Raw genomic sequence first — 13,567 nt, 5'->3', positions numbered from 1 at the left:
TCAGCTCTGTCCTCTTTACTATCTAAATATCCTGTCAGCTTTGGGGTGTCCCTCCCATGTCCCCCTCCCCCTAAATATCCTGTCCGCTTTGCGGTGTCCCTCCCATGTCCCACTCCCCTTAAATATCCTGTCTGCTTTGCGGTGTCCCTCCCATGCCTTCCCTTCCCCTTAAATATCCTGTCTGCTTTGCGTTGTCCCTCCCATGCCTTCCCTTCCCCTTAAATATCCTGTCTGCTTTGTGGTGTCCCTCCCATGCCTTCCCTTCCCCTAAAAGAGACAAGTTTCAGATGAGCATTGCTGAGTCTGGCACATAAGATGCAGGTTTAGAACAGGTGTGAACAGGCAGAGTACTTTGTTTCATGTGGTTACTTGGCGAAGTTGGGGTGCCTAGTCTGGTGCCTGAATGTCCCACTTTTAGGCTGCTTCTCACACTTCCTCAGAATGGTGTTGCCCTCACGTTTCCACCCATTGGGAAGCCTTTGCCACTGGATTCCTTGGGAATGTATCATTTTCTCTTTTATTAAGTGAGAGAGAAAATCTCTGTTTTTCCCCTGGCTTCCAGTTTGCAGTGACCAGACTCCTCCAGATTAGAAACAAACCTCCACATGCATCTTTGTGAAATGTACAGTGAGGCCATTAGCACAGAACTAATGTACTCTGTTTTAGGTCACTGAGCAAAAGCAAGATCTGGCTGAGCAAAGCGATGTGATATTTCAGTCCACCCTCCATTATTAAACAACTTGAACAGGATTTGAACTCCTCTCAAGGCAGGCACTTTATTCCCTGGGGCATTGGTCAGCCAGCAGAATTTAGAGCTGTGACATTGGCCATCACCAGGCACCTTCAGGATTCCACAAGGGCAATAGAAACATATGGCAAACGGTGCTCGCCACACTGAAATAAAGGTTGTAAAGTTTCAGGTGGGTTCCATAGCTCCTACCCACAACTTCAAGCATAGTAGTATCGGTGGCCATAAGATGCGCCATGCCCCATGTTTTGCTGCTTTAGCAAAACTGAGGACAAGGGAAAAGAACTTTTTACATTTCAGCTATGTCGATGCACTCTTTGCCTCTTTTTGTGTGCTGTGGTTGTGATTGGGGGGCTGAATTCAGGGCTTGAACGGCAATAGAGGTTGCACAGCAAGTGGAACTTGCACTGATCGAACATTATGTGAAATGTTGCTGTGGGAGAACTCAGAGGGAAGCAGAGAACCATTAATGTGGAATCCTGCTCTCCTGGGCACACAGCGGCAGGCAGGAAGAATGGGCCTCTGCTGCTGGTGGGGGAGGGGAGGAAGACTGCTGTGCAAAGCCGGGAGCTGATGTGGGTGTCCCCCTCTCCCCTGTCTGAGGATTGGTTGCTCAGGTGGCTGTCTGAACTTAAATAGACAGCATGTCGACACACACTCCCCCAACACACACACACTACCCAACACACACTGTCTCTCTCACATATACACTCCCCGCCACACTTCAGTTGAAAAGCAGCTGGCAATCTAATAGGATGCCCACGGAACGATTTGATTGAGAAACCTGCATCAAATGACACTGTACCTGCCCCATGAGGCATTGCAGACCCTTCCCAAAGCACCCTGCGGCCAGTTGCATAGTGGGATAGCTACTCATAGTGCACGGCTCTCTGTGTCAATGCAAGAGCTGTTAGTATGGATGTGCTCTGCCGACACAAGGAGCTAGTGTAGACATGCAACAGCTGTTTAATTAAACCAGCATAACTTTTGTCGACAAAACTCTAGTGCAGACAAGGCCTTAGACTGTAAAGCCCTCTGGTAGCTAAAGTCCTCCTCCAGCCGAAGGGGATTTGCAGAAGGCCACAGAGAGTGTACTTTCAGGCCTCTCCTGCCCCAGGCTCCCTCATGGAGCTGGGCCCTCATTTATATTCTCCAGCTGGGACTGAGACCCAGTCACTGGCTGCTGCCCAGCTGGGTTAACTGTTTCCCAGCACCTCCCTGCTGGCCACCTCTCAAGAACAGGGCTGGCTGCTCCCAAACCCTTGAAAGGAGTGACCACCCGGTTACAGGGTAATATCAGTGTGATAAATTGCAGCACCATGTAATATAAATGGATCGTGTACTTTCGACTGTCTCACCTGCCCTCTGCCAACCATTGGATTGCATCTCCCCAGGGCTTGTTAGAACATCCCAAACAGCTGCTGTTTTTAAATGTACCTGCCACACTAATGCATCTTTCTTCTCCCTTCTCATACAGAATCTGCCCCCCCGCCCCCCCCCCAAAAAACCACTGGGCTCAGACCAAGGATAGTCCTGATTCTCTCCTGCATCAGCGATTATCTTTGTCTACATAAATACATCACAGTTTTAAAGTTGATCATGTCACTGCCCATGGTTACAAACAGTAGCATTCCCCATTTAGCAAGGGAAGTCCCATTGATTTGTCGTGGTCCAGCACTCATTCCTAGCCCTAGAGGGCCCTGGGAGGCCTGATTACATATTCATTACATTTTTATGGGCAGAAGTGCTATTTTAGGTATTTTAGCAGTTTAAAATGTATTATTTATATTTTTTTTGCCTCTGAGCTCTTTGCATTTGGTTTCATGGTAACAAGCACCTTGCTTTCTGGGTGGGAGATACCAAAAAATGGTCCCAGTAACTTTTAATGAACACACTGAACCAGTCTGAAAACAGTTTCTCTGTCGCACAAAGCATATATGGGATGGTGGGGGCGCTGGAGGTTTCAGCGATGCTCAGAATGAGCTACGTAATTTTTATTCATGGCTCTGCCACTCATGCATACTGCACCCATCCCATACTTGCCACACCATCATTCAGATCTCTCACATGCACATCTTCCACTGTCATCAATGGCAGCTGTGTATACGTAGCTTAAGAGAGAACTGGGCTGGAAAGTATTAAAAGTTTCAGCATTTTTGGTGAGGTTTATGCTGCAGATCCAAACTCTCCTCTGTTCCTTGGCTGGGGTAAATGGTAATGGCTCCATTGGCTCCAGTGGAGCTGTGACAGAGTACAAACAGATCTATCCCTCGGGGAAGGAGAAGAGGTGTCCCTGCTGGTTGCCAGTGTTCTTGGTTCTGGTTGCCCCAGGGTTCACTGTCATGTTGCACAAATTTATTTGAGCATAAGCTTTCATGAGCTACAGCTCAGCTCACGAAAGCTTATGCTCAAATAAATTTGTTAGTCTCTAAGGTGCCACAAGTACTCCTTTTCTTTCACAGTAAATAGTTATCAATGTCTGGGAATACGTGCTTCCAGCCATCAATGGGGGAAACTGTTACTCCAGTTTCTTATTTATTTGTATTACAATAGTGCCTAGAGGCCTTAGCTGAAATCAAGGCTCCACATACGCATAGCAAGAGAATCTTGGCTGCATAGCTTCCAGTCTAAAGGCACAGGCAGACAGAGGGTGAGGGAGGAAACAGGCATAGAGAGCTGAAGTGACTTGCTTGGTGAGCTTCTCTATCCCCAATATCAGTGTCATGATATTCCTCCACCCTTTAAACCACAGAATAACCACACTTTGTGCAGCGATGCGTTTTGTAGCAAGTGCGTTAATACCCAAGAATGCTCTTTCCAGTCTCACATTGAGAGAAAATTCCCTGCAGATGATTGCAGTTTCAGAAGCCGTGTAAAATACTTGTGCTAAGACCCCAGAACCCAGTTTGCTTCTCCAGAGCAGGAACTACTCTTGCTAACTTGATTTGAGTCACTGTTTACTTCCTGCAGCATCGTCTAGTCTGCTTTTTTATTTTCTGTGGGGTTTAGAATGATTTCTGCCTGCCATTTCTAAGATTACTGCTGTTGTGCTTGGGGGCGGTGGAGGGGGTGGGTGTGATGATTCATAAGGAAGTGTTGAGTTTTCTGCTCATTTGTTTGTGGTTACCAAAGGCCCTTCACGTTTCTTCCCCTCCCTACTTATTCAGTCTTTTCCCTTATCCCATTGCTTGCCCCGGCATCCTCTAGTCCACCAATGATTCTCGACTTGGCTGGCCACTTTCTGCTTCTTTGCATATTCCTTTGTTCATGGAACAGCCTGCCTTTCAACAGGGCTGTAAGGCCAGAGCCCCCTCCTTCAGATGGCTCTCAGTACTCACTTCTCCTGGAAGTCCGATAAGGAATTGACCAGCCCAAGACTTGGTAAAGGCATTGCTGTGTATGGCTGATAAATCCCTCTGTTTTGTAGAAAGGAGTTACCTAACAAGCTTAGCGCCTACCATCCCCATGACCAGTTTGTTGTAGGTTGTATCCTGCTCCTCCTGCTGCTGGCTATTTGTCATCTTAGATGTTAAGGTCTTTGAGACAAGGACTATCTGGTGCACAGCACCTAGCACAAAGGGGCCCTGATCCTGACTGTAACCTCTGGAGTTAGGAAAAGAGATTTGGGATTACTTTATGGCAGTCTCTTAGGACGTGATGTTGCCTCATTAGAATACTCACATGGTCAGGAAAATAGTAAATACAGTGAGATCTGTTTCCATCATCACTGGCTCAAAGGCATATTTCCAGCATCTGGAAACACACTTTTTTTTTTGCTGTCGTTAAATAAAAGAAAGCACCTTTAGCTGTTGACCAAGGAATCTCTCCCTGCTTTGTGTTGTCTGTTAATATACAGGTGCTCTTCCTCTAGTAACTTCACTAATTACCATTGGAAGATTGTTCTAATCGATACCTTTAGATTAGATGGTCGGGATAGTTAAATGTAGAATTTGCTGTGGGCTGCAAGCTTTCCTCTATTGGAGACTGCAAGTATTTTGTCATTTCTGGAAGGGTTATTTGGCTGTTTTAAGAGCAATTTGATTAATAAGTTAACTTCCATGGAGAGCGCTATCTACCATTATGGTTTTGTGTGCTAATACTACTGCAAGGGGCCCTCTGGAAGTGCCTGTAAATGGAGAATGAGTGGTTTTGGGTTTGGATATCATTCTGGCCCTGCTTGAAGTGCTTTATTGCACTAGGGCAATTTGGTGTGGCTGTGACGGGCTGCATTTCTCTCCATGGGTGCCAGACAGTATTATCAAGTGCCGTCACAATCTCAAGTATATTTTGACATGGATGCTTTTTTTTTAAAATGTTTTTGAGCACTGATTAGTCGTGTAGTATCTAGTCGTAAGATATGCCTAGGTCTGTCTTGTGGAACAGTCTTAGCCCTGGTCTACACTGGGGGTGGGGTCGACCTAAGATACGCAACTTCAGCTACGCAGATAGCGTAGCTGAAGTCGGCATATCTTAAGTCAACTTACCTGCCTGTGAGGACGGCGGTGAGTCGACCGCTGCCGCGCCCCTGTCGACTCCGCTTCCGCCTCTCGCGAGCTGGAGTTACGGAGTTGACGGGGAGCGCGTTCGGGGATCGATTTATTGCGTCTAGACGAGACACGATAAATTGATCCCCAATAGATCGATCACTACCCACAGGTTTCAGTTAGTTTCCTTACCTTTTTTGTGTGTGTTAAAATCTGTTCATCCACTTCTTATTGTTTATCTGGTATTTTTTTCCTGTTATATGGGGTGGGGATTATGTGGTGTCCAAAACTTCCAGAGGCCTTCCTGTTCGGTTACTGGTGTTTGAATTTAAGCTGTACTTTGATTAGTGGGTTAACATTCAAATCTGCAGAGAGCTTGAGATTTCCTCTTCCCTGTATAATTCCTGGGGAGAGAGGTAGAGGGTGGTTGTTTCTGTATTTTTTGTATGACTTGGTTGGACCCTGCGTTGATACTGAGATCTGACAGACAACTGTTTCTTAGCTAACCATTTTCAGAAGCTAGTTATTTAAGTCTGTTGTGCCAGTGCTCTTGCTGATGCTGTATAGATGGGAATCGAATATAAACTGCCCTGAAAGATCTGTATGTCTCATCTCTTGTGTATCTCCTCCCCACCCCCCCCTTTTTTTCTTCTTCTTGGAAATGTATCAAAGCTCAGAAAGAGATTGATTCCCCCCACCCCCCCATGGAGAAGCTTCCCTGTAGCATATGGGTGCAGATCAGACTGTGTTCTGTCTGTCATATGCTTCCGTAGATTTGTAGAAGACGGTGAAGCCTAAAGTTTGAGGGGTGGTTCCTTGGCTGGGGTAAATGGTAATGGCTCCATTGGCTCCAGTGGAGCTGTGACAGAGTACAAACAGATCTGTCCCTGGGGGAAGGAGAAGAGGTGTCCCTGCTGGTTGCCAGTGTTCTTGGTTCTGGTTGCCCCAGGGTTCACTGTCGTGTTCCACGATGATGCTTAGGTCATTGCTGCTGGCTTTCCAACCCAGCCCATCGCTTTGCTCTGACTTGGCCTAAAAGGAGACTGGATTTGGCTGGCTGACTTAGCCGATGGACAGTCCCTGTTCTGAAGCCCATAATGTGGTGTGTGGGTGTTCAAAAATGGTCCTTTGAATGCTCTTCCCTGGAGGCTACATCTTCATCGAGATCATTAATTGCAGCCCTTTGGGTGGCCCTGCAAGTTTCAGAAAAGCTTGTGGAGATGCTAACATTCCCTGGGAGAAGGCTGGGGGAAGCCCTGGAACATAGGCCGGATGAGGGCCAGTCTCTGCTGCCTCTGTGAAGATTGGTGCATGGTGGGCCACATGTGAGAAGGTCTGCAACTACTCAAGAGCCCCAAACTCTCACATACAGGCTCAGAATGAGGCAGGAAATAGACTTCTGTTTTGCAGTTGTTCATACCCTGCCTGCCTGGTCCCAAACCATGCTGAGTGTCTGAGAATGCATCTGGCGCTATGTGTGTGTGTTGAGGGGAGCATCTATTTCTCTGAATGACACTATCTGTATGACTTCCTCTGTACATGTGTGAGAGCACTGGCAGAGCAATGGATTAAGGTTGGATTCGTGCCCAGGCCAGGTGGGGACCCATAAGCTAACAAAACGGGGGGAGAGACGTCTTCAAGGACCAAGGCCCTTTGTGCCCCTTATCCCACTTCTGTGTGTGAGAGGCTCTCTGAACACCAGCCGGGGGGGGTGGGGGGGTTGTCACCCTGCAGAAGGGGTGGGTATTGAACAGTTTAGCTGACCCCTGGGGGTTAGCTCCAGTGACGGTACAGGGAGCGTTTGCCCCCAGGCTCCCCCATAGCCTGAGTTCAAGCTGCTCATGCAAGGTCAAAGCAGAGTTGCCATGCCTTCAGTGCTATTTTAACTTGGGTTAGCTGACCCAAGTTAAGGACACACCTTGTTTGTAGTGCAGACAGACCCTGAGTGTGGGGGCCCCTCCCCCATCTGTGCCTGGCGGTGTGTATCAACTCCCCTGCCCCTCCCCCTTTCTGTTTGGGAGTGCCTTTTGCTTCCCCTGTCTGTGTGCATGGGGAACCCTTCCCTGTTCTCTGCACCCGGAGGTGCTCCAAGCCCTCCCACGTGCATTCCTTTTCCTGCCCTCTGAGTGCTTGGCACCCCTCCCTGTCATCTGCATGCATGGGGGCGATCTCTGCCTGCCCCTTTTCTGTGGGAAGCGGTGCTTCTCCCTCGTCCCCAGTCTGGGTGCATCTGCAGGCACCCCTCTGCATGTGAACATTCCCCTCCTCCAGCTCTGTGCATGTGGGTACCTCCTTTCTCGCCCCAATCTCTGCACATGTTGGGTGTCTTCTCCCTGGTCCTGTCCCTCCCCTCCCATGTGTGGCGGGGTGTTCTTTGTTAACACTGCCTGTACTTTGCACCCTTTCCGTGAGTCTGCATTTCTTCTGCTTCTCCTTCCTGCCCCAGGGGAGTGTTGGTGGCACTAACGTGTGAATAGTTTCTGTGCTTTTCTTCTCATCGCCTCTCTTCCTTCTTTTTCCCCCTCTCTCAATGGTGTGTCCAGAAAAGGAAGTCGAGCTCCAGTGTGCATTTGATGGTGAGCACCTCCCGTAAGCTGCCTGTGATCCGTGCGTCCACCATTCTCATGCCATGCACGCTCAGCTTATGCTCATCACCGTACATAGCATGTCTGTGTGGGGGTTGTGGGGGGAAAGTCATCTTGCACTTTAAAGGTCCATGTCCGCACAGAAAAGGCCATGTGATTGGTCAGGAGCTGGCCAGTCACCAGCTTCTATTATGTACAGAAAACTGGCTACTTAAAATGCAGTTTAATATATCCTGCCATTGGTGGCTGATCCAAAGGAGAAACAAATGGAGAAGTCATCAGCTCCCCGGTGGGTCTCGGCAAAGCAGAGCTGTGTCTTGTCTGAACATGAGCTTGTCGTTCTGCTGTAGAAGTGCCAAAAGAAGAGCAAGTGGTGGTAGTCCTGCAGTGTGGAATGAATAGGAGTCACCCTTGATATGGCAGAGGCCTCTCATGGAGCTCCATGGCACACAAAATAAAAGGTGCAGGAACAGCACCACCTGGTGGCTCAAAGCGGCCCTTAATTTATTTTCTTTACAATTCTATACTGAAAAGCTTTGTCAGCCCTGTAATCCAGAACTCCCTGTTATCCAGATCTCAGTTACATCTCCCAGCATGAATTAGGTACCCAGTGACACCTTCCCCACTGTATCCATTCCCCCTTCATGCATCCGAATGTGTTTGCTTTCTCTAGAACATGTTGGATAAATGGTGATGCGCTGATATCTCGAGCGAGCAAAAAGAAAACCAGCCAGTGCCATATTCCAGGGGATGATCTGCAGCCTAGTAGCTACTGCCCAAGTCTCTGTCTCAGAGATGTGGGTGGTAACTAACATGCAGGAATCTACTGTATCATCGTCTGCTGCGTTGCAGCCCTTGCCTCCTTTCAGACAGAACAGGGGCTCCCTAAGGCAGGAAAGCAAGCGATGTTGAGTGATGCCAGAGCAGAGGAGTCAGCTTCTCTGTTACTGCCTGGGAATTCTGCCCTCCTTCGATCACATTAAAACTTTACAAGTAATAAATCCCAAAGTACCACTTGGAGTACCCCAGGGCAAAATTTGACTCCTGGGGCTGCAGCCCCTCCTTCTCTCAATCCCCAAAGTATTAAATGTAGGGGTAGGAGTTCTTGGTGTCTGCATGTCCTCTGCTCAACATCAGCACCTACCCTTACGCTCCCTCTGCTCATTGCATCAAGGCAGCTGGGAAATGAGAACCAAACAATGTCTCGGATCACTGGGGCAGTGAAGCTTGGAGAAACAACCAGTGAATACAGGGCAAGCCCAGGTGACCAGTGTTTGCTTTCCTTTCTTCTAGCTGGCTGGCACCTGTGTCCTTAGTGCTATGGTCACTGGTCTGTTTTCTCTCTTGCACCCTCTGTGTTGTCTGTCTGTCTCTCATTGTCTAGCTCAGAGAGCACTTTCAGTGGTTCTGCCAAAACTGGTCATATCAAGTAGCTCTTCTCAATGGCCTGATGCTTTCCTATGTGGACCGCCTTCTTTTAAAAGTCAAGATCTTCATCTGTACTGCACGAATCTGTAAGGATACTTGGTGCCCATGCGGGGGCAGGGGTGTGCATGCACGTGGCTCACTTGTTTGCTTACTGAGCCCACATGTGGGGTGCCTGGCTGTGAAAGTGAAGAGCAATTGGTTAAATGGCCACAGAGGCCTAAAGAGCAGAAGTCACTAGGTCAGGGATCTCCCTACAAGGTACAGAGATGTGGAGCACGCCAGTCACATTTTCTGTGTCCTTGGTTTCGTAATGGCTTCATTCGGGAATTAAGCACGATGCTGTGGATCTGGTCAGCTGGCGAACGTCCGGGACCTTGATACGCTGTGCAGAACTACCTCTTCCTTCAGTTCTGTTAGGACAGCAGTGGGGTCAGGTTGGGCAGCCAGGTGTTCCATGCAGGATGGAGAACGGGTCTGCTGCATGCGTTTCAAAAGCTCTTGTGGGGCTGAGTTGAGTGAGGTAGCCAGCCTTGAGACCTAAAGGGTGATTATCAGCTGTTCTGCAGTGAGGTTTGGGGTTGTAGTGGTTCCCTCGGAGGTTCTTTTCAGTGAAGCCGCCCCCTGTTCCAGAGCTGAGTCAGGTGTCCAGCCACACGGCAGCTCCCCCCACATGTCTGCACCAGCAGGCTAGAAGCACCCCTGCCGAAGCAGTGTACATGGAAGGCCGGAGAGCAGGATAATGTGTGGCCAGACTGAGATGAAGGGAGTGTCTGGTGTGTGCATGGAAATGCTGCTCTTTTCCTAGCTTTGGGGGCTGGGCAGGCCCACCATGCTCTGTCCCCAGGGGACCTGAATGGAGCTCCAGGAGGACGTGCGGCTGTGGAAGGAAAGCCAGAGGAGAGGAGAGTGGTGCGGGGCCGCACAGGCACCTCAGCCCCATGTTATCTGCTTGCAGTGGGTGTGTTTAAACTCTCGCCAGGCCTTTTCTGATTTAGCATTTGAATTCGAAATCCCCCAGCCTTGGTTTTGGTTCCTGGGTGGTGAGGTGGTGGATGTACTAGGATCCCCTGAGTCACCCTCTCTGTGCTGCTTTTGAAGGGTGGGGAAGAGGGTGCAAGGAGGCCAGCCAGCTCTGAAGTCTGAGTCCCTACAAGTCTGATTTGTAGCCAAGGGATTGCAGAGAGCCTGCGGTGCTGCTGGTTTTATCTTGTTGCTAACATCGGGTAGAAGGGAAGTCATAGGGGAAGAGGGGTGAAACTGTCTCAGTCACGAGAGCCCTGCCTCCTGTGTGGGGGACAGGCCTGTTCCCCCAGCATTGCACCGTGGGCCCTTGGGAGACTCATGCAGGGTCATGGTTGGATTCCCAGGCGAGGCAATGCACCATGGGAAGCAGCCTTGGTGCATGCTGGCCTGGCCTGCACTTTCTTGATTCAGCAGGGCCACTCTCACCAAACAGAAGGTCTTCGTGCTGCAAGCAGGAGGGGGGTTGGCAGCTCTGCCTCGCCATTGGGCTGTGTGTATGAGGAGGACAGAGGTGTTACTCACCAGCCCTGTCTACGAGAAACTCACTGGGGAAAAACACAAACCAGCTAGGCAGCCTGCAGGACTCACTCACCCCTGGCAGCTTCCTTCATGCTCTGGCCCTAAAGTCACTCCACACATCCCCATCATCCCTTGTCCCACCTGAGCACCTTCTCTGGGGCCCTGCCAGCATCATCCCATGCCTGGGTTCCCAAAGGCACAATCCCAGACCAGCCATATCTGAGATTGCCCCACTCATTTCCTGTATCTATCACACTTGTAGTCTGTCTTTACGCAGCCCTGGGTCCTCATCTCCTGGAGTCACCGCCAGCTCCCAGCCCTCCTGCCCCAGAGGTTCTTGTTTGCACCTCTCTCTACCTCCCTTCCCCCTTTGGACTGCTGCCTCTTTTGCTCTCCTTTCCCATCGCTCTAACCATCCATGTATATTTGGGTATGGGTACATCTGCTTGCACCTGGTCACCCCCGGGGGAAGGATGGTCTCTAGCGACCAGGGATGGGTTCCCTTGTCCTTATCTCTTGCTGCAAGATGAGTGTGTGGGGAGGGGGGCTGAGGAGATGGTGGGGAGTTACAAGGACAATACTGTAAAGATTTGCTGACTCTGCTACCCAGCAGAGGAACTAAAACAATCTGTTTTTCTGTCTCAGCCACAGAGCAACAACAAAACCAGTCTAGTAAGCCCAGCAAAAGAATCTCCCCCAGTGCAGACGTCCATGGTATCTTCCCTGACTACTACTACTTCCTTGTCTTTCCTGTTTGGGTTACTTTTGACTCTTGCCTCCCTGAGTGCTGCTTGTTCTGCTCTGTCTGAGCTTGTGTTTTGGCTTAGTTCTGTCTGTCCCTCTGCTGCTGTGGGGTCTAGTCACAGCCGTAGGGGGCTGCGGAAGCTGAGTGGAGTGGTGGTTGGATGTGGGGACTGCAGCCAGCCTGGACTACCCCCTCACCATCCCTGTGTAATTTTCATCTCTGACTTGGGGGAGGCTGGTTTTGAAGAAGATAACGATGGAGTCACTCTCCAACACCCAGAGCACGGACTTCAGGCCACCGTCAGTGGGTGGGGTGGGCAGACACGTCTCAAAGGAACCCCTTTGTGGCCCTCTCGCACTATTGGCTGCGAAGTTAATCGCCTTCTGTGCTGTCATCACCCATTCATGTTCTGCAACATGCAATGGGGTTGTAGGGCATGCTGTGCCTGGTATGTTTAGCAGCCCAGCCCAAGTGCGTTCTACCTGGGTACCTTTGGAAGATCAGGCAGCAGTCAAGTAGGTAGTGGAGGTGGGTGGATGGGTGAGTGTGCATTGTACCATCGCAGCCCCTGGTGCCCTTGCCGATCTATCCAGAGGAGTGATGTAGGTGGGTGACATGGGGCAGGATCCCACGTGTTGTCTCCAGAGCAAAAGGATAAGTGCAGAAACTAGCTTGTGCTCCTGGAGGCCTGGCAGCTGCTTTCTGTAACATTCCAGAGAGTTTTTTCCCTGGGACATTTCATAATTTTAAGCTTCCCCTACATTGGCTTTACCTGCTCCTCTTTTGGTGCTGAAGGCACCTTTCTGATGCATTTTTGTGTTACAAATGTCTCATTTGGGAGACGTTTGTTTTAGCAAATTATGCATTTTCCTTTGCAGCCCAGTTCCCTGAGCAGTTCCTCTCTGGGACACACTGTCTTATTTTATCCCCTTTTTTCTTATGGAAATTATGAATGTCCCTTTTCAGAGTAAAAAAAATCTGGCAAACTCAATGGAAAGCTGGGAGACAAAGGCCCTTGCCCCACCCACCACCATCCCCCTTGCCCCCCTCCCCCAAAAATCTGTTCTCTGAGAGAGAACCTGCTGAGGGCTCATTGCTTAGTCATTTGCCTTCTAGAGGGTGGAGATTTATACTCCCAGCTGCTAGCTGGGCACAGGTTTAAGGTGTGTGTGCCAACACCGTTCTCAGAAGGCAAATTGGGACCTAGTGGGTGTCTGGGGGCTTTGTCTCCTTGCGAACGTAGCTGTTAGTTGAGCATCTCTTTTCAAGAAGCCCTTGGAGCAGAAAGTGTGTGTTTGGACACACATCAGCAGCTTGGAGTTTGTTTGTTTGTGATTTGTTTCCATGTTGGTCACTTGTTCTGTGCTTGTTGGAGAGTGAAAACAAGGGGAAAAGGTTTGAGAATCTGAGTTTAATTCTTTTCTCCCCTCCTTTCCTAGGAGCCTCAAACGACTGTTGTCCACAATGCCACAGATGGCATAAAGGTAAGGGCGTGTCCCTATTATTTTTCCTTAGAGAAACCTCCGTGACCCTAGTTCCTGCCCCTTTGATGATGCATCGCAGGATGGTTGTGAACAGTCGCTTTGGCACTGGGAGGGTTCTTTTAGGTGACTGTGGACCTCTAGAACACTTGGGCAGGGAGGGCTAGTAAATTCCAAGTCAGATTTCACTGTCCCTTTCCTGACCCAGTGGGCAAGATCCTCACCAGGTGCATACTCATGGTGGGCTCTGGAGTTGGAGACCGGTTCCTTTCAGTGCGCTCTATGATACAGTTGTAGGTGATCCATATTCCCTCTTCTCTCACCCCATAGGAGAACTCTCCTCAGGGTGAGTGCGGAGTTGTCCCCTGTGATATATACTCCCAGGGCTTGGTGCTGCCTTCTTGAATGGCCCCAGCTTTGAGGGCTTGTGCCACTTCTCATGAGATGCTACTCCAACGCCTAATTGATCTTGCTGCTAGGTATTGACTAATACTTTGCCCAGTTTCATCCCACTCTTCTTAGTAGTACTCCTTCTATCATCCCGTTCCTGTCTC

General features: G+C 49.6%; 1 protein-coding gene across 50 annotated transcripts in view; it reads left to right on the top strand.

Moving 5' to 3' along the window:
- CAMK2G (calcium/calmodulin dependent protein kinase II gamma) overlaps positions 1–13,567 on the top strand; it is a 172,035-nt gene that overhangs the window by 143,566 nt on the left and 14,902 nt on the right. For 15 of the 50 annotated variants that reach the window (XR_006292536.1, XR_006292537.1, XM_037905291.2 and 12 more), the window contains 3 exons: positions 7,776–7,808; positions 11,433–11,501; positions 12,972–13,016. Coding sequence is in view for 39 of the 50 variants with exons in the window: in XM_037905291.2 (XP_037761219.1) it covers positions 7,776–7,808; positions 11,433–11,501; positions 12,972–13,016 (147 nt within the window). In the remaining 11 variants the exon portion in view is untranslated. The remainder of the gene's footprint in view (positions 1–7,775; positions 7,809–11,432; positions 11,502–12,971; positions 13,017–13,567) is intronic. The other 35 variants (XR_006292540.1, XR_006292543.1, XR_006292546.1 and 32 more) reach the window with 3 other exon arrangements.

Source organism: Chelonia mydas, chromosome 7 (genome assembly GCF_015237465.2).
Source record: "Chelonia mydas isolate rCheMyd1 chromosome 7, rCheMyd1.pri.v2, whole genome shotgun sequence".
NCBI lineage: Eukaryota > Metazoa > Chordata > Testudines > Cheloniidae > Chelonia > Chelonia mydas.
This window is presented reverse-complemented; position numbering and strand designations above follow the sequence as displayed.